Source organism: Lemur catta, chromosome 5 (assembly GCF_020740605.2).
Source record: "Lemur catta isolate mLemCat1 chromosome 5, mLemCat1.pri, whole genome shotgun sequence".
Lineage (NCBI taxonomy): Eukaryota > Metazoa > Chordata > Mammalia > Primates > Lemuridae > Lemur > Lemur catta.
The window spans coordinates 40,284,508-40,309,959 of NC_059132.1; the positions used below are offsets into that span (position 1 = coordinate 40,284,508).

Here is a 25,452-nt window from a genome sequence, read left to right on the forward strand (position 1 = left end):
GCTTCAGCCCCCAGGCCCTTGGCTAAACGGCCAACAACCAAAAAGGGGGCGCACTCGTTTGCATTTCTTTCATCATTTCTGAGGGGAACCATTTTCTCACGTGCATAGTTTGTGTTTTCTGTTCTTCACGTCTTTTGTGCACCTTTCTACTGAAGCCTTTTGGGTTTTATTCTTCCCTCACTTCCCTTTCAGTACAAACAACCCCGCCTGGCCTCCTCGCGCCCCTCCCCACACGCGGGCCCTACTCGGCTCTCCCGCCACAGCCTCCCCGCGCTACTCAGGCTCCTCCCCGACGCCGCGCGCCTCGAAGGCCCGGGCGTGGCGCCGCTTCCTCCACCGCGCAACCTCGCGCACGCGCACCACGCCCGTCCCAGCGACCCTCTCCAGGCAAAGGCCGTTCGCGGAGCCGGAAGGGGTCGCGCGGCGGCCGGAGCGGCCGGTCGCGGACTACACTTCCCGACGTGCCGCGCGGTTACTGCTGGCGGCACGCGGACTACACTTCCCGAAATGCTGCGCGAGGCCTTGCCCGAGACTCGGCAAACGGCCGCGGACTACACTTCCCGACGCGCCGCGCGAGGAGTTGCCTGCGGCCGGCCGGGGGCGTGCCGACGCGGGAGTTGCGGACGTGAGGCATGAGCGGCGCCCTCCCCCGGCCCGCGCGCGTCCTGCCGCCTACCCGAGCGCGGGTCGCGCGTCGCGGGGCCTAGCGGAGGGCATCGGAGGCCTCGGCGCGCGCGGAGGCTGCTGCAGCCTCGCCAGGGGCGGCGAGGGCGGAGGCCGCCATGGAGGTGAGCGGGCCGGAAGACGACCCCTTCCTGTCGCAGCTGCACCAGGTGCAGTGCCCCGTGTGCCAGCAGATGATGCCCGCCGCGCACATCAACTCGCACCTGGACCGCTGTCTGCTGCTCCACCCCGCGGGGCACGCGGAGCCCGCGGCCGGGCCGCACAGCGCCGGGGAGCGGGCCAAGGGGCCCTCGCCGCCGGCCGCCAAGAGGCGGCGGCTGTCGGAGAGCTCCGCGCTGAAGCAGCCGGCCACCCCGACGGCGGCTGAGAGCAGCGAGGGCGAGGGCGAGGAGGGCGACGACGGCGGCGAGACGGAGAGCAGGGAGAGCTACGACGCGCCGCCCACGCCCAGCGGCGCCCGCCTCATCCCCGACTTCCCGGTGGCGCGCTCCAGCAGCCCCGGGAGGAAGGGGTCCGGAAAGAGGCCGGCGGCCGCGGCAGCCGCTGCGGGCAGCGCGTCTCCGCACAGCTGGGACGAGGCCGAGGCGCAGGAGGAGGAAGAGGCGGTGGGCGACGGCGATGGCGACGGAGACGCGGACGCGGACGGCGAGGACGACCCGGGGCACTGGGACGCGGACGCCGCCGCCGCCGCCGCCACCGCCGCCACCTTTGGGGCCAGCGGCGGCGGGGGCCGCCCGCACCCCCGCGCGCCGGCCGCCGAGGAGATCCGGCAGATGCTGGAGGGCAAGCCGCTGGCCGACAAGATGCGTCCTGACTCGCTGCAGGACTACATCGGGCAGAGCAGGGCTGTGGGGCAGGAGACCTTGTTCCGCTCGCTCTTGGAGACCAACGAAATTCCCTCGCTCATCCTTTGGGGGCCACCGGGCTGCGGCAAGGTGAGTGCCGCCCTGGCCCGAGGGTTACCGTGTAGTGATGTCGGCGGACGGGAGTGGCTGGAGCTAACGGTCAGACAGTCGTGGGTGCCTCTTCCAGGCGGCGAGATGCTGTCCGCAGAGAATCTGCCTGGCTTGGGAGGCCTAGGGGCGCAGACACCGGCTGAGCTGGGGCAGTGCTTGGTCCACAGGTGGAGTCTGTGATAGGCGTGAAAGACACACCTCTCGGACTCGTAAGACACCTTTGCTGTCGTTTTCAAAGGAAGACGTTAATAATTTCATAGGCTTACAAGAAGATGTGGACTCTTAGATTGCGCTCTACCTTTGTATTCCACCGGTAACCCCACCCCAGACTTTTAGTGACCCAATTCCCCAGGAAATAGCCTGCTGCAAACATTGTAAAGGAACATTTATACATTTCATTCGTATGTATGTGGGTTCAGCTTTGAAAAAAATGATCAAATTCTTTTTATTTCTATTGTGCTTCCTTCCTTCCACTCACATTAGTTGGTTTAACAGACTGATTTTCATATATTCTTGAGAATAATATTCATTTACTTAGCCGGACTAATATAAAAACTTTTTCATCTGCAAGCCATTTTCATCTAGTATTTTCATAACTTTTCTCATAATGTCTTGTTCTCTAGAGAAGAAACATTGATGGCATTTTGGTATAAGTTCTAGTACCATCGTTAAGGGTTAGCACAAGTCCAGAGGAGAGCAGTTGGGATATTGTGGGGCTAGAAAACATGACACTGGAAGAACACTTGAAAAAGTGGAGCAGTTAAATCTGAAAAAAAAAAAAAAAAAAGCTAAGAAGTGCTTAAATATAGAATGCTCTTTTATCCATAGTAAGAGAAGGGAGAATGAGCACCAGTGAGTGAAAGGCAGACTTCAAGATCAGAATGTGAAGAGCTCTTGCAGTTTTCAGATTCAGACTCCATTGTACACAAGGGTTTTTAAGATTTTTCCCTGATTTTTCTTTCCAGCTTCATCTCCGGCAACTTAACCACACCTCCCTCTACTCCTGGGATGCATCTTCCTCATTTTGTACCCTCTTGTGTGCACTCATGCTTTTGTCTTTGGCCAGGAATAAACCAGATCTGTCCCAAATAACATTTTATGATGGTGGTGGAGTTGTTTACATCTATCCGACCGTGGATTTAGTTGTTACCACATTTAGGGGATTAAGCAGTAGCATTCTTAGTAATTGTGAAGTCTTTACATTAGATCATGAGAATGGGTGCTCAGCTGTTGGTGGTCCCAGATAGCAAGGAAAAGGTCCCTAGGGAGGTGAGTATGTGAGCTCATCTTACCCGCCACGCAAGAGTTCCTGTGGTCCAGGCTGCTCAGTGAGACGGCTCGTGATCAGTCACAAGCCTAGGCGTTTTTGACATGGGAGCCTGATTCCAAAAGTTGAGTAGGCTGGGATTTGGTAAAGAAGCAACCAGTGTCATACAACTTTTAGAAAATAAAGTGCCACCTTTCCATTCTGGTGCAGATTTGTCCCTTTCATTAATAGTCTTCATTTTTTCTTTATTCCCATCCTTACTATAGTGCTAACAGTAGTAATAACAGCATATGCATATTTATTGAGCACCATTAAGTGCCAGGTACTAAACAGTACTTTCCTTGTATCTCTTTAGTTTTCAGGTTAGTGCTAACGTGACTGAAGGGCTCTTGTTCATATTCTACCAGATTGGACATCCAGAAGTGGCATTCAGTCATCCCAAATCCTAAGTAGTTGTCACTGGTCTCTCAACTCAAAGGTTCCTTCACTCTCCTTTTCTTAGCTGCTCTGCTTCCTGTTTGAGCTGTGGTTCTGTGATCACTTCTGCACCTAAGTCCTGCCACAGCAATGCTTTCTTGGCTGGAGGAGGGAGAATTTTCTTTTCTCTTTGGTGAGAGGTCACAGCTGTCACCCAGGCACTGCTCAATCAAGACAGCCGCTCTTTACTGGGATTCCAAAGATCTTAAAGAGTCCCCAAAAAAGGAATCAAAGGAGGTTAAGGACAAAGGAGAAAAGGTCAGGATTAGCCTAAGGTTTCGCTACTTTCCTGTTTTATTTATAATGTTGATGGAGGTTTTCCTGTTTATAAAAATATGCTATGGTATTTCATATTGTATCAGTGCTGCTAAGCATTCTTCAGAGTTCAAGTTGCTTGGTAATAGTGGTGGTGCTCTGTGTCTGAACAGCTTTTCAAACTATGTGTGTGTCATCTTTTCTAGACCACTCTGGCTCACATCATAGCCAACAACAGCAAGAAGCATAGCATAAGGTTTGTGACATTGTCTGCAACAAACGCCAAGACAAACGATGTGCGAGATGTCATAAAACAAGCTCAAAATGAAAAGAGCTTTTTCAAAAGGAAAACCATCCTTTTTATTGATGAGATTCATCGGTTCAATAAATCTCAGCAGGTATATTAACTTCCTTCTATCGTTTGGTCATTGTGAACATCAAATAGAATATAAAGTAGGTGAGATCACTTTGAAAAGTATAATGTGCTATACAAATACCAGGGACTGTTATCATTAACTTTGTTTACAAAGAGGCATAGGCTCGTCATCCCATCTCCTTTTGAACCTATATTTTTTCTTAGTGTTTTTTGGTGATAAGAAATGCTTTCTCTATCTGATAAAGGAGAGGGTTGGTATGTCCCTGAGCTATATATGTCAAAAGCAGCTTTGGATCAAGTTTCCAACTTTTAGAGATTTTTAAGTGAAATATTAGTAGTCATTGTGAACACTTTAACCTGATTTTAAGATCATCATTTTAATGTTTTTTATTTCTCCCTTATAAAATATTACTTTTTATTTTCAAAATTAAATACTATTTTCTATAAGTTTAGGCTCTCGTCAAGGTGTTACAAGATCTAATCATCACTATTTACATAAGTTTCTGAAACAAAAGTAAAAGGACACTGTTTTTATAAAAGCCACTTTTATATTGTTTCTAAATAAACGTTAAAATTTTTTTCTTTGATATTTTCTTACAACTTTTTAATCATAAATAGAAATATTTCACAAAACCCTAAGTTTTTTTTCTTTCTAATTTAAATCTTTTTAGACTAACAGACCCTTTAGAGTTCTGACTGGATGTTAGCATTCTAGGTTTCGTATTGGACCATTGACTCATCTCACTCAGTATTTCTTTCCTGTAAGACAGCATCTGGTCCTTACTGGCTAAATTTGTTAGGAAGATAACAATATGATTGAATAGTTGCAGCGGGAGAGGATTCTGGAAACACTGTTTTTGTATTTTCTTACTCTCGTATACAGTTCAGCCTTGGGTAAAAGATACTTTTCTAAGTACAGACATCATTCATGTTGAAACTGTTTTAGAATTCTACTTAGAGCTATTAGTCTACCAGCAAGAGATCAGGCTTAGACACTAGCATTCCAAAAGCCATGTTTTAGACTTAAAAAGAAAGAGTTGTACTCTCCCAAATTTTGTATCCATATTCAGTGAATATAAAGCTGCTATTCCTGAACTCTAAAGATAAAAATGAGGGAAAGGAAGGAATGGGTAGCCAACTTACATAGGATTCTGTAGGTAGCTGTTGACTGGAATCACTTTCTTCTGTTTTCCTCCCATGATTAGGACACTTTCCTTCCTCACGTGGAACGTGGGACGATCACCCTGATTGGGGCAACCACTGAGAACCCTTCCTTCCAGGTCAACGCTGCTCTTCTGAGCCGCTGTCGGGTGATTGTTCTTGAGAAACTTCCAGTAGAGGCAATGGTGACTATTTTAATTCGAGCGATCAACTCACTGGGAATCCACGTCCTAGACTCTAGCCGTCCCACTGACCCTCTGAGCCACAGCAGCAACAGCAGCTCTGAGTAAGTTGGCAGTGTGCAGCATCGGCCCTGGGGGCACACACCTCCCAGAGAATCTCCTGGCAGGAGGCCAGAAAGGGCTGGGCGTCAGTATTGAGAGGGTGGGGACAGAGGAGAAAACTTGATCTGCCAGTGATGGAAATAAAAGAGGAGAGAAGTACTCAAATATACCAACAAGGATATCCTGCAGACTTTTCTTTTAAGATGCATTTTCTAGCCTCTAATGGGTATATATCTGTATAACTCTTGAAAGTTCAACATTGTTTTGTTCTTCTAGTTCTTGGGCCCTTTCTTTTGTGCTTAGGGTTCTTTTCCCAGCCTTTTTGTGTATCACAGAGTCAAACTCAATTCCATGAAAGTAAAGGAATTTTAACTGAAAATGACAGAGGCTGTTCCTAGCCCTGTGGTGATCTATTTCTGTATCATGAATACTATGTGAGTTCATTAGAACACAGGATATATATAATGGACAATCAATTTGCTCTCATAGGTCAGAAGTTTTCCTTTTTTATGTATGTGTTAGAACATATTCTTCAGATGTCATTTGTTCATGTGTTGGCTGAAATACTGCAGTGGAACATAATCTGGTCTGAAGAGAGGCTGTTGCCCGCCTCCTGCTGCTATAACTCCGCAGCTGCTAGTGCCTGCCCTGAGGCCAAGTTCTGGAGCCACTTTTCTGTGAGGATTAGAGTACAAGGCATAGTTTTAGGCTCAGGGTTTAGGTTTCAGCAGTCTCTCCTATGTGTCTGGCTTCTCCGATTTGCTGCTCAGATGTAGGAAGAATTCCACCATGTCTCATGAAAGCCTTGAAACATTTGGCCCAGAGACCACTGGGCAGAACAAACTTGCTTTATTTTGGAGTACAGTTGTGATGGGAGAGCCATTCAGACTGTGACTGAGAGCAGAGGAAGGAACCTCCTGGTATCAGTCAGGTGTCCTCATATCAGGGGCTCTTCATGTGGTGGGTCCGTGTCAGTGTCCAAGGGGGCTTCTGCTAGCTCCTCTTATCTAGTACAGGCTGAGCAGGCCAGATTCAAAATCTGAAATGCTCTAAAAGCCGAAACTTTTTGAGCACCTACATGATGTCAGAGGAAATGCTCATTGGAATATTTAGATTTCTGGATATGGGTTGCTTAACCAGTAAGTATATAATGCAGATATTCCCAAATCTGAAAAAATCTGAAATCCAAAACACTTCTGGTCCCAGGCATTTCAGATAAGGGATACTCAACCTGTATAGCTTTCTAGTAACAAAATTCTCATCACAACTCACATAACCACTTGATAAAGACAAATTGAAAAAGGGAGGGGGGAAATCCTGACATTTTGCCGTGTGTTGATTATCATCATGTATCTAGAACTTTATATCCTACATTTTTACTTCTCTAGTGTGAGTTTTATGGATTTCATGTCATCAGTTTATGGCACTGAGTTATTCAGATATCCTCAGGTTTTTCTCCCTCTCCCCAGTCACTGCCATGCCAGAATTTAAATAAAATGAGGACAGTGGAACCATGGAGCTCATCCTCATGCATTTTAAAAGATCTATAGGTGATTTGAGGTACATTAAAGTTTGAGAGGATCTAGTGAAAGAATTAAGATTTCTTCTAGTAATTGAAGCTGTTAGAAAAATGAGTCAGTGATTCTTAATCTGCTAAGATTGCGTTTCAGAGAAAACCTCCCATATCAAGTAGATGATTTATTTTTTCCGCCATCACTTGTTTAGAGATGATCCCAGTTGTGACTTCCTTGGATTCATTCGCTTATTTGCTGTCTCATGTCCCAGGCCTTCCTGGGAAGACTGGGAGGACAGGAGCTTGTCCTTGTTCATATCCCCAGCACGGCACCTAACACATATTATGTGCTTGGTAAATGGTTAGTAAATGAATAAATCCTAGCTTTCAATATAAAAGTAGTAGTTAAATTTTTTTTATTGGTGTAGTGCAGCATAAGGGATATTTGCCCAGTTTTGTTTTCACCAACAGCAAGCAAAGTGAAATTAAAGAATATTAAGTTTAGATTGAATAATGGGTTTGCTTGTTAGCAATTCGAACAATAGGTTAAGTTGGGAGATGTTGTAGGCCACAGAAAGAACTCTTACATAAGTGATCTCCTAATAGAAGTACCTACCACCCCAATTGTCATAGATAATTAAGAATGGATTATGTAGTATTTTAATTATTTTAGGTAAAATTTTATTTTCAAATCCCTATTGACAGTAACATATATATCCTTGTGCACATAAATCAGATTTGTTTACACTAATCTAGCTGGAAGAAAAGACTTTTAACTGTAAATAATTGCTTTCTCCCTCGAAGGTATGAGTATGCATCTGTATTCTTGTGTCACGTTTTGGTGCCCTAGATAGCACTAGAACACTTAACAGAGAACGCCTAGGCCATTGACGGCTGTGCATGAGAGGAGGTGAGCAGAAGTACTGGATTTGGAAACTAATACAGCTGCTGCTTAGATCATTCTTTATTGTACTTAAGGAATTGGGAGTTTTACATAGCATACACACATATATGATACATTCCCATGGATTGAGGTAAGTATTCTTTCTAAAAATTTTTCCTCCTATGTTTATTTATTCAGTAGAAATCGAAGGTCTTGCATATGCCAGGCATTGGCTGAGTGTTGCAAAGCATCTCCCTGTGCCTTTAGAGAACGTGCAGCAGCATAAAAGCTGGACGAGCAAATCAGCTTACAGTGCCGTGCTACAGTCAAGCCATACACAGGGGGCAGTGGGGTATAGAGAATATGTGAATCAAATATTTCCCCTCCTAGATAAGGGGAAGCTGAGTTGAGTTTTGAAGGATAAGCAGAGTTTTACTGGAAAAGATAGAAAGCTCATTATCCGTGCCATAGTTCCTTTGCTTTGTATGGCAGATCAACAGTTTTCATGGATTTTGCTCTCTAAAAGCATTTTGGTCACATGATAAAAAACAGTGATACATGCTATCTGTGCACTGGGTTAATTTTGTAGGCCAGAAAAGGAATCCGTGTTCCATAGTATGATGAGCTTGTGCTACTGAAAATGAAAAAGTAAACACATTTAATCATTCTGTGTTACTTGCTCCTTTGAAGGATTGTGGATTCCTAGATCACAGGACACATGCATATTTAAAAACACTGCTAAAGAATTAGGTGTGTGTGGATCAGATAGAGTGCATAATTCTGTGACTATGAAGAGCGTGAAATGAGAAGCCTTGATTGCCTTCTGACTGTCTAAGTAGGCCAAGTACCAAGAGTTAGTTGAAAGAATTGAACGGGCTTCTGTCCCTGTGGAAGGTGCTGTGGCTTCGTGGCTTCACTCTGAGTCTGGGGCATTTCTCTAATTATCTGGAGAGGGGAGCTCCAGACAAGCTGGCCCCGAAACAAGATGGGTATAGGTTTTCTTTTCTTTTTTAAATAAAAGTTTAAATTGTTTAAAATAATCTTTTCTACCACTGAATGGAAAGAAAGGTAATGGAACACCAGAGTACAAGGTAATGGCCAGAATGAATTGTGGGTATAGGGTAGATTTCATTAGTTTTTGTTAAAAATGTAAAAAATTGTTTTTTTAAAAAAGTACATTGATACAGCTGTTGTAAAGAAAAAAAGTACATTAAAATGGGGCCATAAAGGCACCAGTAACCAGAAACATGGATCTCGTGGACCTTGGATGAGTTTCCTGTATCTGCTATAACACATTACCATAAACTAGGTGGCTTAGAACAGCAGAACTTTATTCTCAGAGTTCTGGAAGCCAGAAGACCAAAATCAAGGTGTCAGCAGGGCCACACTCCCTTCAGAGGCTCTAGAGGAGAGTCCTTACTTCCGGCATCTGGTGGCTCCTGGGATTCTTTGGCTTGTGGCCACATCACACCAATCTGCCTCGATTTTCACATGGCCTTCTCTGTGTCCCTGTATCTTCTCTTTTTCTGTCTTAATAAGGACATTTGCTGTTGGATTTAAAGTGCAGCCTAAATCCAGAACGATCTTATCGCGAGATCCTTAACTTAATTACATCTGCAAGGACCCTATTTCCAAGTAAAGTCATACAGATTCCAAGGATTAGGACTTATATCATTTTGGGTCTCTATTTAACCCACTACAGACACTTACCAGGTATGTGGTATAGTGTCATTCGGAAAGACAGGTGCCTCCTTAGGATTAAACAGAGAAAGATGACATCGTCTGTTAAATGTATGTTCTCTCTTTGTAGACAAAATGAGTTTTGTTTTACTTTCACTCTGGTTATCATGGAAGCAGCAGAGTCGGGTTTCTGCCTTGAAGATTGGCAATTTTGGGGAGTATGCTATTGAACAATCTGATTAAAATGATTCTCATCATGATGATAACAATAGCTAACATTTATTGCATGCCCATGTTATGGCAGGCACCGCTCTAAGCATCTAAGCATTCTACCTGACTCATTTAATCCTCAGTATGGCTCTGCAAAGTATGTCCCATTGCTTCCTTTTTACTACATGAGGGAACCGAGGCACAGAAAGGTTAAGTTACATGCCCAAGCCCAACCAGCTTGAACATGATGGAGCCAGTTTTTCAGGCAGTGTCTAACTACTCAGCAACCTCAGTTGCCAGAAGGGGTCTAAGTACCAAATTAAGAGAAGGCAGATGCCACTGGTGAGTGTTGCCATTCTGACCTTTCTCTAAGCACTTCTTTGTGTAAGGACAACTCTGTATCAATCTGTAACATGGACAAACGAGTCCCATCTGTAATGTAGCAGGAGGGCATTTTAACCAGATCTGTACATCACACTAACTTAGAATACATTTTGGAAATACATCCCTGGAGATTTAGGAGTCAGTCAGTCTGTGATAAGGTAAGGTGCACACACACATCTGTATTTGAAGCAAGTTCCTCTAACCTGATGCACATTACTGGTTGAGAACCACTGTGCAGTTGTTACCCTGACCATGAAATGTTCCTTTGCCTTAGTGAAAGAGATTCACTGAGTTTGGTTTGTAATTTAGGGAGGGAGAGTTTGAGCCATATATTTTGTTTGGTTCTGCCATGAAATGACAGGAACATTTTCACTTACTTTACTCCTCCTCCATCTTAAGCATTCAGCCATCTGAGTAGGATCCTCAAATCCCAACATCATCCAACGTGTAGAAGGCCTCAGGATTCAGGTCCCTGGAAGAGCAAAGGGAAGGAGGAGCTTCCTGTATTCCTCCCTCAAGACAGCGCTCTTCTCTTCGGTTGGAGAGGCGAGGCTCTCTAAGTCTGTTTTGCTCTAGGTCTTGACAACTAGGAATATCTTTTCCAATGCATTTATTTTAACCAACTCTTCCCTTACTATGGGACAGTTTTTTAATTACATTATAACAACATAATTTATTTATGAAATATGGTTATTTCCGTGTAGGCTGCTGTGACATTTTAGGCATCCTATCCGCAGAGGAGATTTCACCTCATTTAATTGTAGTCCACCTCTGGAAGGTTATTTTTAAATAAACCTTTTATAAGTTTATGCTTAAATTAGAAATTAATGTTAATTTCTCTAGACTAGGAGCAGTCTTTCAAGATCCTGTGTTTAGTAGTTACTGTTTGCTGAGGGGTTTTGCAAGTATCAGTACAAATGTCCCTTCATCATTCTTGGCATGAGCTCTCTCATCTGCTCCCCATTCTAAGATCTCAAGCTATTTTAGTACATCTTATTTTGTTACCCTTCATACTTTAGTGGAATAAAAGGGGTTTCAAGATATATTGGGTGGCAAGTAGAACCTTCAGAACACCCTGCACAGTGTTCCTTTTTTTTCTTTTTGAGACAGAGTCTCACTCTGTTGCCTGGGCTAGAGTGAGTGCCATGGCATCAGCCTAGCTCACAGCAACCTCAAACTCCTAGGCTCAAGCAATCCTTCTGCCTCAGCCTCCCGAGTAGCTGGAACTACAGGCATGCGTCACCATGCCCGGCTAATTTTTTCTATATATGTATTTTTAGTTGTCCATATAATTTCTTTCTATTTTTAGTAGAGACCGGGTCTCGCTCTTGCTGAGGCTGGTCTCGAACTCTGGACCTCAAGCGATCCACCCGCCTCGGCCTCCCAGAGTGCTAGGATTACAGGCGTGAGCCACTGCACCCGGCCCGTGCACAGTGTTCTTGACAGTGAATTTCCATTTTGTAATTTTCTTGTGTGGCCACTGTGAGTGCTATCAGCATCCGCCTTTTATTACTGGAACGAAGTTGCTGGCGGATTCATCTGGGCTTAGAAATATTTTCTTCTTTGAGGGGTGAAGTTTGGATTGCGGATCATATGCAAAGGGAAGAATAAGGAACGAGTGGTGGGGGCTCAGGTGGCTTTTGTTGTGGTACCATCTGGTTCCCCCAGACTCTAAACAGAACAGTAGAACCACTTGTATTTTGGTCAGGACTTCAAAAATGGAGGGAAGGACCCTTTTTCCAACCACATAAAATGCCCCTTTTTAAAGGCTGATTCACAGAGCTCTGTTTATAAATCTGTGGAACAATCTGCTCGTTGGCTTCTCCTAACGCATGAGGCCTGCTCCCTAACTGTGTGCAGGGACTGATGGAAATGGGAGCAGTACAGCAGTAACTACCAGGGTATGCAAGGCCACCCCTCTTGTCACTGTCCCCAGAGTACTTCATGCCTCTAAGTGCACACAAAGGACAAATTCATAGGAAAGCGATATATACTAAAATATTAACGTTGAGGAAGTCCAACAGTAGATGACTTTTCTTTTTTAAAATTTAATATAAAATACATTTCTTTTTTTTTTTGTTGTTCCCTCTGCCACCTGCCCCCAATAATGTACATTTCTTTAAAAAGTAAATATTCAGGCGCACAGTGGCCCACGCCTGTAATCCTAACACTCTGGGAGGCCGAGGCAGGCAGATTGTTTGAGCTCAGGAGTTCGAGACCAGCCTGAGCCAGAGCAAGACCCCATCTCTACTAAAAAAATAGAAATTATATGGACAGCTAAAAATATATATAGAAAAATTAGCCGGGCATGGTGGCGCATGCCTGTAGTCTCAGCTACTCAGGAGGCTGAGGCAGTAGGATCGCTTGAGCCCAGGAGTTTGAGGTTGCTGTGAGCTAGACTGACGCCATGGCACTCTAGCCTGGACAACAGAGCAAGACTCTGTCTCAAAAAAAAAAAGTAAATATTCAGAGGTCTGAGTAGCTTACTTGTTTTTCAAACAGTTACTTAATTGTTAAGGATGTGAAACTATATACAATATGATCCCAATTTTGTTTGAAAATGTAGATGTAAGGTTGATGGCTGCAGGGATGAGTGGATCATAAAACAAATTCAGCAAACAACATAGTAACTATTGTTACTGCTAGGCGGTAGAGAGATGGATTTTGTTTTGTTTTCTTTATACTTTACATATAACTTTTAAAAAATAAATGTTTCACTGAGAGATTGTGAGAAAATTGAAGTTAGTCCATTCACTGTGCAAATATTGGATGCCTGTTATCTACCAGGCAGTGGGGATACAAAGAAAGAATAAAACATGATTCTGTCCTTGCGGCTCCAACATTGGTGTGGGGATGGAGAGATGGCAGATGTAGTCACACATAACCCACCTCATGATGCAGGGTCCAGACTGGTTCAGTCAGTTGGGACTGATTAAGGCTCCTGCTCTTACTCCCTCTTCTTCCTTAGTTGTCCTGCCAGCTCTCTGTTGCTAGGAAGCTTCCCAGGGAGATGGAAGGCATTGCTTTTATTAGTTCCGAGGCGGAAATGAGACGCTCAGGCAGTTTGGGTTCTCCCTGCCTCCCTCCCCCACCACAGGTAGCCGCGGTAACCAAGTGGCAAGTGTGCCCTCCCTCTTGGGCACATCGGGGGCTGCCCACCCCACTGGCGCCGGTCCCTCCCTACACATTTTCTTTAGTATGTATTCTGACTTTCGTTTTCTTCTAAATCGTCTTCCAGAAAATTTGCTGAACAATTTCTGGTTGAGAAATAGTCCATGAGCTTTACACAGTAGCGATGACGTGCCTCGGTGTGTGTTTGTTGAGTGCTCTGGTGAGGTGTCTGCTGAGAGACGCCATCAGGAGGGAGGGGGGTGGTTCCCAAGCTGTGCCCATGGCTCTGGGAGGGAGGGGGATGGTCCCCAAGCTGTGCCCATGGCTCTGGGAGGGAGGGGGATGGTCCCCAAGCTGTGCCCATGGCTCTGGGAGGGAGGGGGATGGTCCCCAAGCTGTGCCCATGGCTCTGGGAGGGAGGGAGATGGTCCCCAAGCTGTGCCCATGGCTCTGGGGCCCGGTGCGGGTGGTGGGCATGAGTCTGAGGAGAGTCGTTTGTTACAGGGCTGAGGCTAGCCAGGTGTGTGATGTGTGATGAGTGACCCACGGTGAGTAACTGGAAATCTTGGCTTTGGTGAATAAGGGAGTGAGATGGGGCAGTCTCAACATGTTAGAAGCAGATATTTCAGTGAATGAAGTGCCGACTGGTGTTAGTCAAGTTACTCACCAAGTGAAGTCACGTGGGTATTGGGTGAGGATTCTGCATTGAGCCCAGCAAACAAGCTGGATCCCCCTTCAGAAACCCCCCAGCCAAGGCCAGTTGGTGCCTGTGGGTTGATTTTCAAGCAGCTGATGTGGACAGTCCTAATGGATTTATTACCTACCATAGATGTTTTCAGCTGACAGTTGATAATGACATGGGGGAACTATAACTTTGAAAAATATTTTGCTTCACAAATGTTCAGGTAGCAGCCCACCCAGGAATTAATCAGACCCCTCTATGTAACGGAATGTGTCAGATATCTAGTTTAACTAGACTAGGAATAAAAAATTTTGCGGAATCAGACGTGAAAACTAATCATAGTTAGATGTTCTTTTTGAAGGTCCAAATTTAGAGATGTGATTGTAAATTTTAGTCCTGACATTTGGAGACAGGTTAGGTGACTTACCCAAGGTCTCACTGCTAAGTAACTGGCAGAGCCTTCTGACTGGTTCCCAGGCCAGCGACCTCTCTGCTTCCCTGTGCAGTTTGTGTGATTAATACCCACTAGGAAGCAACCTAGTGCAGTTCCCAAAACGTCCACAGACCTGCTTCTAGTCCTGTTGTGCCCAGGGTAACTGGGGACCCAGTTGAACTGCATGCCTGTCGGGCTATGTTCTGGCATGACGCTGTCTCCTCCCTGTGTGGAATGTGGTCTGAGCGTACCTTCCCATCTGGTTGTGTGCTGCCTTTGAAACATGTTTTCTGTAATGAGGAAATGCTAGCATTTCTAATAAAGTTTTCACTGTTCCATGGGCTAGAACCAGAGAGACCACTTGTTAACAGTGACCTTCCAGGACATTCAGTGTCTGCTTTACACAAGCTTATATGTGTGAACTTATACATTGTGATACTCTTGTGACTTTAAAGATCTAGTCAGTTGTTAGTCTTGAAAATGCTTAAACACGTTAGCAGCGTGCGTTCAGAGTAAGGAGCAAACGCCTTGAACTTTTCTCAGTGACCTTGCTGAGAATTATGAGTTCAGTAAGACATGCTGCAGAATGACGAGTGTATAACCTGAGCGTGACAGTAACACTGGTTGTGTTTCAGGCCCTCCGTGTTCATAGAGGACAAAGCGGTAGACACTCTGGCTTACCTCAGTGACGGGGACGCCCGGGCTGGGTTGAATGGACTGCAGCTGGCGGTGCTGGCCAGGCTAAGCTCCAGGAAGATGTTCTGTAAGAAGAGTGGACAAAGCTATTCTCCGAGCAGGGTTCTGATCACCGAGAACGACGTGAAGGAAGGCCTCCAGCGATCCCACATTTTGTATGACCGTGCAGGTGAGTAACTGAAGTGTGGAAGAGTGAACCTGTACGGATGTAAGTGTGTGCACTCATCCTCGTGTCAGCGGGCCCCAAGGCCTGCCCGTGATTCTCGGGGGGCTCTCCATGTTGGTAAGGGCAGTAAGCCTCCCACACAGGGCTGACCTTCCTGAAGAGAGGCAGAAAGCAGAAGCTGCCCTGATGAGAGCCAAGAGGAGTTTGGGGGTTGAAATTGCAGGCTTTCATCCATCTAGTAAGGTAGTTAGACATCTTCCCATTACTCTTTGGTAGAACCTTGCAGAACACAAGCCCTTTTGAGAACTCATGCATTCAGTTGACAGTAAATAAGTCTTGTGATCATTTATAATGGCAGTAAGTAGCAAGAGGACTTTTGCAATAAATGACTTATTAGTTTGGGATTAACTCTTAATTTCTAAGATCTAAAATAAAAATTAAGTTTTCATGAATGTTGATGCTCTTGTTATAGCTTTTTAAAAATTTTAATTTTGCCATGTGCACTTACCTGTTTGTGTAGAACTGCATTTACAGATACCAAATTGGACACCAGCTCTTATTAAATCCATGACCTGGAAATATTAAATGGCATTAGCACAGCACATTTGCATCTTTTTATAAAAGGGGGGAGGTGAAGATAGCATACTGTGGATGAGGCTGGACTTGTGGTGCTGGGGCATTTGTGTGACTCCAGGTGGAGTCACTGCAGTAACTGTGGAATAGAATTTCCACACTTAAAAAGCTCTTTTTTTTTAAAAGCACTTTTAAAAACCAGAAAAAGAAGCTGATAATTGAACATTCCAGATTTCATGGAGACTGTGCCACATCTACAATATTTCCTGATGTCAGAGAGTCCTTACTGGTCAGAGAAAGGGTGGAGGGACTTAAGAATGACTTTGGTTCAAGGCGCTGCCTCTTCATGAGTGAACGTGCTTGCTGCACGACGTTGCGGGGAGATACTGAAGCTTTTCAGCCTTGGTACCCCTCTGCTGGGGCAGCGTGGGGGTGTTAATTAGTGCTGAGGACAGATCGACACATTGAAGAACAGTCCTGTGTGCATTCTGACGTGAATGAGCCTCTCAGCAGGGCCCTCTCAGACGGCCAGCTTTCCCCTGTGCTGCTGAGTGTGGTGAATGCTTGAAAAGGAAAACATTCTACATGCAGAACCCTACTTTTCGCCAGATACAGAAATTGGATATAAGAACAAAATGAAAATTTTTGAGAGGTAAAAAATTCCCACATGCCGGGCTCTCCGCCATTTCTTGGGGTCCAGCAGCAGTGGTCTTTCTCCCTTCTTGTAGGAGTCCCAGAGCAGACGCTTCGTTTTGGCTGGACCGACTGGGACCATCCTTTCCCATTTTATCCAGCTGTCAGTTGAAATCCATATACCATGGCATTTGCTAATACTCAGCTGTTGAGGATTTTATAGATATTTTCTTTTTCTTGAATCTCAAATAGCCTTAGGAGGTAGCTATTAATATTATCTTCATTTTATAAATGACAAAACTTACCTAGTTCACAAAGCAATTGGTAAAACTGGTTCTCAAATCTAAGTCTGACTGGTTCCCAAGACTATCCTCGCCCCCTCGGTGCTCGCCTCCATGCCAGCCCTGCCACCACTGGTCACGCCGTTAGGACACGTTCCTCAGAGGGCCACCCGTCTGCACACACACAGCAGACCTTGGAGGAGTCCAGTCCTAGGAGTCCTGTTAATATAATGATTTAAAATTCACGATCCAAAACCTCAATTACTTTTCCACCAACCTAATGCTTCCTGAGCCTGACGTGGCCACAAGGGAAGCTGTGCATGAGGGGACCACCTTGTCTCTAGCTCTGAGCTGGGGGGCGGTGGAGGCCACCTAGTGCCACAGCCACAAGAACCCCACATTCTACACATCTTCCCAATGTCAGTGTGCTCACGCACCCACCCCGCTGTGTCATGTCTGCCTCACAGTGGGTCTGCAGACAGGTCCTGAAAAAGGTTATCTTATAGGCTTTGTTCCATAAATAGGGAAACCTGTTAGTTTATACTCTTGGGCCTGTTTATAACTCTAGTGAGACAAAGTCCCACCCCCAGAGCTTTTATTGTTTCTTTTAATGTCACCTAATATATAGTTACCCACTAGGATGATCCAGTAACTAGTTCAGATGTTTCTACATCAGAGTGAAGAAATTTCTAATAAGAACAAATTGTCTGCAATGCATTGACATCAGGGTTCTATATAAAGTCAAATTTCAGGTTATAAAGCAGTATGCGATAAAAGCAAAACTGGAAGGTAGCACAGAATGATAATAGTGTCTGACACTGATAGCATGTTTCTATAGTGATTGCTCTGTGCCAGGCATGTGTTGTTTTACACAGTTCTGTGAAGTAGGTCTCATTATCCCCATTTTACAGATGGGAAACCTGAGGTGCAACTAGGATTAGTCACTTGCCTGTGACCACATGGCTACTTAGTTTGGGGCCAAGTTCAGGCTCCTGGCCCCAGAGCCCCTGCTCTTGCCTGCTGTGCTGGTGGTATTGCACCCCTGTGACCTCAGTAAAGGTGGGAGAAGATGAGTAACCTGTGTCGGGGGAGTTTAAATTTGACAGAAAGTAGACTAGAGGTAGTTTTTCCATCCCTCCATACCCCTGAGTTTAGCCAAGCCTGCACTCCCCAGCCCTGCTGCCACCGGCCTCCACCCTGCAGGGGGCAGAGCACAGCCAGGGCCCAGGCCAGCAGGTGGGGGACCAGGCCAGCGGGTCCACCCCATCAGTTAGTGACTAGGGAAGCCTTGGAGCAGGGGATACTCAGTGTCCTCACAAATCTGGTAGCTGGGCTGACACCATCCCTCTGCCCTGCTTCTCCTCGGAAACTGGAGTCACTCCAGCCCTGCTGTCAGTCTTTCAGGTCTTTCCCCTTTGGTAGGCCAGCATCTTGTCACTTGCTGTCTTCTCCATCTGAAGACCAAGTGTCATCTTACCAGTATGGTCAGCTGCTGGGATTTGTCACCGGGGCTGAATGCTGTGCCCAGCAGAGCACAGTTCTGTTGCTGACATTGGCTTATGAGCACAGACCAAGTGCTTCTGCAGGAGGACTAATACTCATAGGAACCACGTGCTCTGCTCTCTTGAGAAGGGTCCCCTCTCCTTGAACTTAAGTAAGAGAGGGTGGTCAGAGAACAGTGACATGTGTGCACGTGCCACTGCTTACTTCCTGAGAATTGTTTAGCTATCATTTCTTGCCCTTAGTAAAGCACATTTTACTGATTTGTTTCCATGTGAATCGAAGGTAAAAAATGGGGTAAGACCAAGTGGTAAGAGAGTGGGCTGCGGTACCTTCGGGTGAGAGCTGTTAGTCTGTGCGTCGGTCTCTCGGATCCTGCCTCACAGGTGTCCCCACACTGAAGCTGGCAGAGGGAGGTTTAAATAACCACACGCTTTGAATATCAGAAAGGCAGCTGGAAATGCCACTGAGGAACAAATGTGCTGTACCAGCTGCCCTTGCCACTTGCCTCTCCATCCTGATGGCTGTGACCAGGCCCACAGTCGGTTGTCCTCACATAGACAGTGAGGCACAGGATGGAACCAGAACACGAGACTCACCCTCCATCCACTCTTATCTCTGGCAAATCTGCTGGTCTAGGAGGATCACCTTTCAAAGTGAACCCCCACCCCTTCGGTGTCTGTGCGTGCACTTGCTGTGGACGGCCACGGGGTTTTCAGCAGCATCCTGTCCCTCTGAGTGGGACTGGCTTAGCAAACAGGCACCCCAGCGCCACAGAGAGCTGCTCCGGGGCCCGTCCCAGGATTCTGCACAGATGGCGTTTGCGCCCTCCTGCTAGGCAGAGTTTAAGGCCAGCTGCCAAACCCCACTCTCCTCAGCTTTCCTAGGGCCTTTATTAGTACAGGCTTGCTGCAGATCAGCCAGTGGAATAAAGATGTGGCGTGGGCTCCCCCGTGAGCTACGTGTGAGCGTTGTTCTTTGTGGTGTCAGGAGAGGAGCACTACAACTGCATCTCCGCCCTGCACAAGTCCATGCGGGGCTCCGACCAGAACGCCTCCCTCTACTGGCTGGCTCGCATGCTCGAGGGAGGGGAGGACCCGCTCTACGTGGCAAGGAGGCTCGTGAGGTTCGCCAGCGAGGACATAGGTGAGTGTGATGGGAGGGTCCCAGAGCCCCGAGTCCATGGTGTAGCGTGATGGGGGGGATTGTGACTTTTGTGTGTGTGGCTTAAGAATGTCTTGGGACCATGTGGGACGAGTAGGAAAAGATAGGGCTCTATGCCTGAGCCTGGTCATTTATTTCTTGGTGTGTTTGTGCTTTTGAGTATTTGTGTTCATAAAGTCAGCATTTTCTGTTTCCTCTTCAGGAATGTTTTTATTAACATTCAGGATATTGAAATAAAACAGCTGCTTTTAAATTTGCTTTGAAGTCAGGTGTTCAGATTTTTCTTTGGACAGTTTCCAAGGCAGAAATGGAAGACTCTAGACACTATTTAAAGAAAAAAATGAGAAAAGCTTTACTCTTCTTTGGTCTTATTGAATGTTTTGTTTTCAGGGTATCCATCCGTGTGAATGTCTTCGTGGCCTTTGTTCCTTATGTTTGTTGTACGGAGTCTCATCTTCCCTACTAGATGTAGAGTTTTTGTCCATAAGAAGACAATTCTTGACACCACACAGTAACCACTCACTAAATATTTCTTGAATAAGTTCATGTGATCAGAGACCATAGATAAGTTGCTGACTGGGGTTGTTTTGGTCACCAAGTCCACAAGCAGTGGTGGTCTCTGGGTTGCCTGCACACAGACAGGTCAGAAGGACAGTGTATGTTGTGACTGAAACTCTCCTTTGTCTCTCTCTGTGTGTGGCAGGTCTGGCAGACCCATCTGCGTTAACACAAGCAGTTGCTGCCTACCAAGGCTGTCATTTTATAGGCATGCCTGAATGCGAGGTAAGGGAACCAGCTCAATTCTTTGCGAATCCCTTCCTTCCTCTTGTGCTCTGTCCCCTTGTGGTTTTGAATATATGTCCCTCCTTCACTGAACACTGATGTATTGGACCCATTGAATAAGCTGCTTGGCTTTGAATTCCCATTATAGAATCTTAGATTCCTAGAGAAGGGACACTCAATGTCAACGAGGTCATGTCTCCAAACTCTGCAGGAGTTCTGGGGTTCGGGGGAAGTACTCCAGGTTTTCTGGGGGCCAGAGAAGTTAAAGGGGCTGAATGGGAAGCCTCCGCAAGTTCACTCCCACACCGAGCACTTTCGTGTTCATCTGTTTTATATATTGGTGGTTTAAGAAAAATTTCATTTAGTAAAAAGTTCTTCAGTTTAAAAAAGCAAAAACCACTTTGCCTCGTAGGAATTTTTTCTATGATAGGTGGTTATCCAGACTGTAGGCAACAAAGGGGGATGGTAAAAGCATGATGGCGATCTTTTAAGAATTAACTAGAGGTATTAGGCCGGGCGTGGTGGCTCACGCCTGTAATCCTAGCACTTTGGGGAGGCCGAGGCGGGTGGATTGCTCGAGGTCAGGAGTTTGAGACCAGCCTCAGCAAGAGGGAGACCCCGTCTCTACTAAAAAATAGAAAGAAATTATCTGGCCAACTAAAATATAAATACAGAAAAAAATTAGCCGGGCATGGTGGCGCATGCCTGTAGTCCCAGCTACTAGGGAGGCTGAGGCAGTAGGATCGCTTAAGCCCAGAAGTTTGAGGTTGCTGTGAGCTAGGCTGACGCCACGGCACTCACTCTAGCCCAGGCAACAGAGCAAGACTCTGTCTCAAAAAAAAAAAAAAAAAAATTAACTAGAGGTATGAGTCATAAAATATTCTGCAAAACAAATTTTCTGGCACCTTCCTAGTAGAATGTGTCCTTCTGTGTCGTTCATAGGTGCTTCTGGCCCAGTGTGTGGTCTATTTTGCCAGAGCCCCAAAGTCCATTGAGGTGTTCAGCGCCTACAACAACGTCAAAGCCTGCCTGAGGAACCACCAGGGCCCTCTGCCCCCAGTGCCCCTGCACCTGAGGAACGCGCCAACCAGGCTGATGAAGGATTTGGGCTACGGCAAAGGCTACAAGTACAACCCCCTGTACAGCGAACCTGTGGAGCAGGAATACCTGCCTGAAGAGTTGAGAGGAGTTGATTTCTTCAAGCAGAGGCGGTGCTGACTCTTTTAAGCTATGACAGCAGAAGGGTGTTTCTTTTTTTAGGGAGGGCCAGAAAGAAGGAGTAACTGGATTGTGAAGTTGGTTGCCTGGTAGAAGTTAAAACAGACCAACGTTTTGTGCCAGAAATTTAAGAGTTCTGTAGGTGGAGGCGCGGTTACTTCAACTAAATGTGTAACATTGAAATTGTGTTCATTTGCACTCTGTGCAATGGTTATGCTTATGAAAATATCTGGCAGCTTTGTGCAATGAATTAATGTTATAAGGAATTATCTATTTTGTCATAGTATTTAAGTCATAATGTCATTTCAGAATTCAGTTCTGTAGGATTGTTTTTCTTTAAAAAATGTATATTCTGGGTAGTTTTAATTGGTAAAAAAATGTAATTGTGATTTAATACTGCATAGTGTTTTGGGTATTTTTTTTATATGCAAAGGTCTTACAAGCCAATAAAACTATTTCAAAGTACTCTTCAATTCTTCAGTGTTTTTCCCACCTGGATGCTACATCCCAACATCGTCACCATTGCATTTTCTGCAAAAGAGAAACCATCATAGGTGAGAAGCTTAGAGAGCTTAGTTGAAAAAGTCAGTTTATCTTTTTGAAAATTAATTTTAATTTCTTTAAAAGAGTGCATGCACATGGTTTTAAATGGCTTGTAAAAGACTCAAGTTCTCCCCTGGCCCATTCCTCTCCACTTCTTCCAGTTTCTTGCAGCTCCGTATTTCTAAATAGTTTTTGTTTTGAGACAGGATCTTGCTCTGTCGCCCAGGCTGGAGTGCCGTGACATCATCATAGCTCACTGCAAGGGATCCTCCTGCCTCAGCCTCCCAAGTAGCTGGGAATACAGGCGTGCAGCACCACCCTGGTTAATTTTTCTTCTCTCTTTTTTTTTTTTTTTGGTAGTGATGGGGTCTTGCTATGGTTGCTTGGACTGGTGTTGAATTCCTGATATCAAGCATCCTCCTGTCTTGGCCTCCTAAAGTGCTAGGGTTGTAGGCATGAACCGCAGCACCTAGCCCATATTTCTAAATAGTAATTCCTATTTTATTTTCTGTGTTTCCTGAAGTTAAATATGCCACTCCCCTTGCTCGACTTAGTGTTCTTTGTACCTGTTGCTAATTCTCGTCAGACTCCTTGATGGCCATTTTTACACATCCCCACAGGATGGTCAGTTCTCTTTCCCCCCCTTGGTGTGGTTCCCTGGGGTCCCCCTGCCATATCTGGAGGAGCTGCCAGCTGTGGTCCTAGAACGTCCTCTGCCTTTCACCCGAGAGGTTTCCTGCTCTCTGGAGGTTCTTCCCTGCCTGCTTGGTTTGTTAACGTTCTTCTGGTGCACACATCTCTAGTGGTTGCATCAGGCTGGAGAGACAGTGCGACACAGGGGCTCCCGAGAAGGCCTCCCCTCTTCAGGCGGGACTGGTTGCACTATAGCCTGCGTTTGTTATCTGAAGAACCTCCCTTTGTCATGCCCGGGAGCTTCCCTTTGCCTCTGGGGGGCCTGTGCGCTCTTTCTCGCAAGTGGCACGCGTCCTCTGGCAGCACTATAGAGCAAGGCTGTGTGGGAGGGAAGATAGTTTTAGACTTGAGAGACTGAAAATGCTGTCATTGACTTCATTCAGACTCGTCTGATAGTTTGGCTGGGAGTAATTTCTAGGTCAGCAATTATTTGTCCCCTTTCCCACCTTGCCGTGGAGAAGTGTGAAGGCATCCTGATTGGTGATCCTTCTTTGTGACTTCTGCAAACTTGTATAATCTGTCTTTGTTCCTGGTGTTTTGAAAGTTTGCAGTGGGTTTCACGGGGACTTGGTGGAACTTCTGATCTGGAAAGTCCTGTCTTTCAATTCTGGGGAGGTTTCTTTTTTTATTCATTCAATAAATATTGAGTGCCTGTTTCATGCTAAACACTCTCATTGATGTTGGAAACATAGTGAGCAAAAGAAAAAATCCTGTGCCCATGAAACTGATGGTGTGAAAAATAATGTTCCCACGTCAGATGGTGCTAAGTGCCATGCTGAGGAAGAAGCGGTGAGGGACTGGAGGTGGAGAGCATGGGAGGTGTGGGCGCAGTTATAGAGTAGCCATGGCAGACACTCCCCCCACCCCCAGAAGGACATGTGGAGTCGAGACTTGAAGGGAGCCAGGGTGCCATCCAGATGCCCACGGAGAGATCGCCCCAGGCAGAGGGAAGGAAGGCGTGGTGGACTCAGCGTCCCGTGAGGAGGCCAGTCCAGCAGGGTGGAGGAAACGGCAGAAGTCCAGGTCAGGGATGGGGGGTCAGGTCAGCTGGGACCTTTTAGGTAATGGTAAGTACTGACCTTTACTCAGGGTGTCCAGCAAAGGAGTGTCATGATCAGACTTACATCGCATAGGGATCACCTGCCGAAGTGTTGAGATGAGACAATAGGGGAGGTGAGGGCAGGAGTGGGGGAAGCAAGTTGGCAGTTTCCAGGGAGCGATGGTAGAGCTGCCCAAGGGTGGTAGTGGGATGGTGAGAAGTGGGTTGGTTATGGGTACATTTGGCAGGAGAGCCCTTCAAATGGAAAATTTGGTGACAGATTGTATGTAGTGCGCACATGTGAAAGAGAGGAGTTAATGATGGCTGTCATTTACCGAGACTGTAACATACCAACTTGCTTCTGAGCTCTTTGCATGAACTTATTATTTGAATCCTCGTAATAACTCAGTAAGCTAAAACAAGACCATTATTTACATTTTCAAGAAAAGAAGACTGGGGCACAGAAAGGTCTAGTAACGCGGAGCCCACGTTCTCACCTGCAGACCCCTTAGCCCGTGTTTGCTCCGGCCCCGCTTCTGGAACGCCTTGTGTGGATGGTGGCGCTTTTGAACTGGTCCTTGCGTAGGCTGCTGCTTCCCTCCTATTTCCTACTCTCTCTCCTGCCTCTGGTCTCCTGCAGGTGCCTCCCACAGGCAGGACCAACCAGAAGTTTCTCTGGTTAAAAAGCAGGGTGGGAAAGGTGAAGAATACCCAGTGTGGACAGATCTCTGAAATGAGAAAGACAACTATTATATTTTAAAAGGAATAACATTCTTTCTTCATGATTATGTAGCTTGAGAACCAAGGAGAATAGTCTGAACAACCAATAAGATAGTCCAGTAAAGTGGCCACATGGACATAATATATGAAAATTCATAGCTTCTGGACTACTCATTGTACTCAGGAAATGTGCCAAGAAAAATATCCCATTCTTAGTAGCAGCCTAGAAATAATAGTAACTAAGGAGCAAGACTTATGTGAAGAACAGGACTGTACTATTGAAACAAAAAGAAAACTTGAACAAAAGTAGAGAGAACCCATTTTCCCAAACAGGCTCCGTCTCAAATTTGTGTTCATATTCCTGCCATGTTTAGCATACAGAATATGATCAGTACGTATTTGTTGAGTGGCAAAACGGGTGGATAAATAAACTTTCCCTGATATGTGTATGTAGAAACCTGTCCTTGATGTTTCTGTCCACCAGGAGTCAGGCTTCAGCCAGGGTAGAACAAGCCAATATTTGAACTGTCTCCAGGGCTCCCACCTGGGACAGGTGACGAAACTCAGGCCAAGGCTGAATGTCAACATTTGTCATTAACCTGACACATGAGTAAACAGTTTTAAAATAGAGCTTATTTGTTTATATGACTGCAAAAGTAACGTGTGAATACTCTGGCTTCTTTTCAGGTGGTATAAACATTTCACCGTTTACAAAAGTGATATGTGACTACTGCAGGAAGGCACCGGAGCGGGCGTAAAACCCACGTAGAAAAAAATAAAAATCAGCTTTGCTGTTTCCTCTCAGCGATAATCACTGTAAACAGCTTGGTATCTACCCTTTGGGTTTTTCCAGTGAGTGTGTGTGCGCGTGTGTGTGTGTGTGTGTGTGCACGCGCGCGCATGTGCGTGCGTGCGTGTGTGTGTGCGCGCGTGTGTGTGTGTGTGTGTGTGTGTGCGCATGTGCGTGCGTGCGTGTGTGTGTGTGCACACGTGTGTGGAAACTGGAAGTGTGCGTCGTCTGTTCTTACAGCTTGCACCCTCTCCCCTCCCCACGTGACTGTCCACGCCCCACTCGGGCTCTTAGCGT

At 45.9% G+C, this 25,452-nt stretch overlaps 1 protein-coding gene across 3 annotated transcripts; it reads left to right on the forward strand.

The window, feature by feature from the left end:
- The first annotated feature begins 540 nt into the window (after positions 1-540).
- Positions 541-25,152, forward strand: WRNIP1 (WRN helicase interacting protein 1). Of its 3 annotated transcripts, none has more exons than XM_045551571.1 (7): positions 541-1,619; positions 3,846-4,037; positions 5,221-5,462; positions 14,992-15,221; positions 19,196-19,351; positions 20,073-20,152; positions 25,053-25,152. In XM_045551571.1, the coding sequence occupies exons 1-7, from the start codon at positions 783-785 to the stop codon at positions 25,059-25,061; spliced, it is 1,746 nt and encodes a 581-aa protein (XP_045407527.1). In that variant the 5' UTR covers positions 541-782; the 3' UTR covers positions 25,062-25,152. The 3 variants fall into 3 exon arrangements, with proteins under 3 accessions (XP_045407527.1, XP_045407526.1, XP_045407528.1); XM_045551570.1 differs by lacking the exon at positions 25,053-25,152 and adding an exon at positions 21,095-21,835; XM_045551572.1 differs by lacking the exons at positions 20,073-20,152; positions 25,053-25,152 and adding an exon at positions 21,095-21,835.
- The last annotated feature ends 300 nt before the right edge of the window (positions 25,153-25,452 follow it).

What these genes read in the sequence shown, in the direction of transcription:
- WRNIP1 (XM_045551570.1), top strand. Translation starts at nt 783, where the DNA reads ATGGAGGTGAGCGGGCCGGAAGACGACCCCTTCCTGTCGCAGCTGCAC. An exon ending in GGCCACCGGGCTGCGGCAAG is followed by an intron (nt 1,620 to 3,845) that starts GTGAGTGCCGCC and finishes CATCTTTTCTAG; the next exon opens with ACCACTCTGGCTCACATCAT. An exon ending in GTTCGCCAGCGAGGACATAG is followed by an intron (nt 19,352 to 20,072) that starts GTGAGTGTGATG and finishes TGTGTGTGGCAG; the next exon opens with GTCTGGCAGACCCATCTGCG.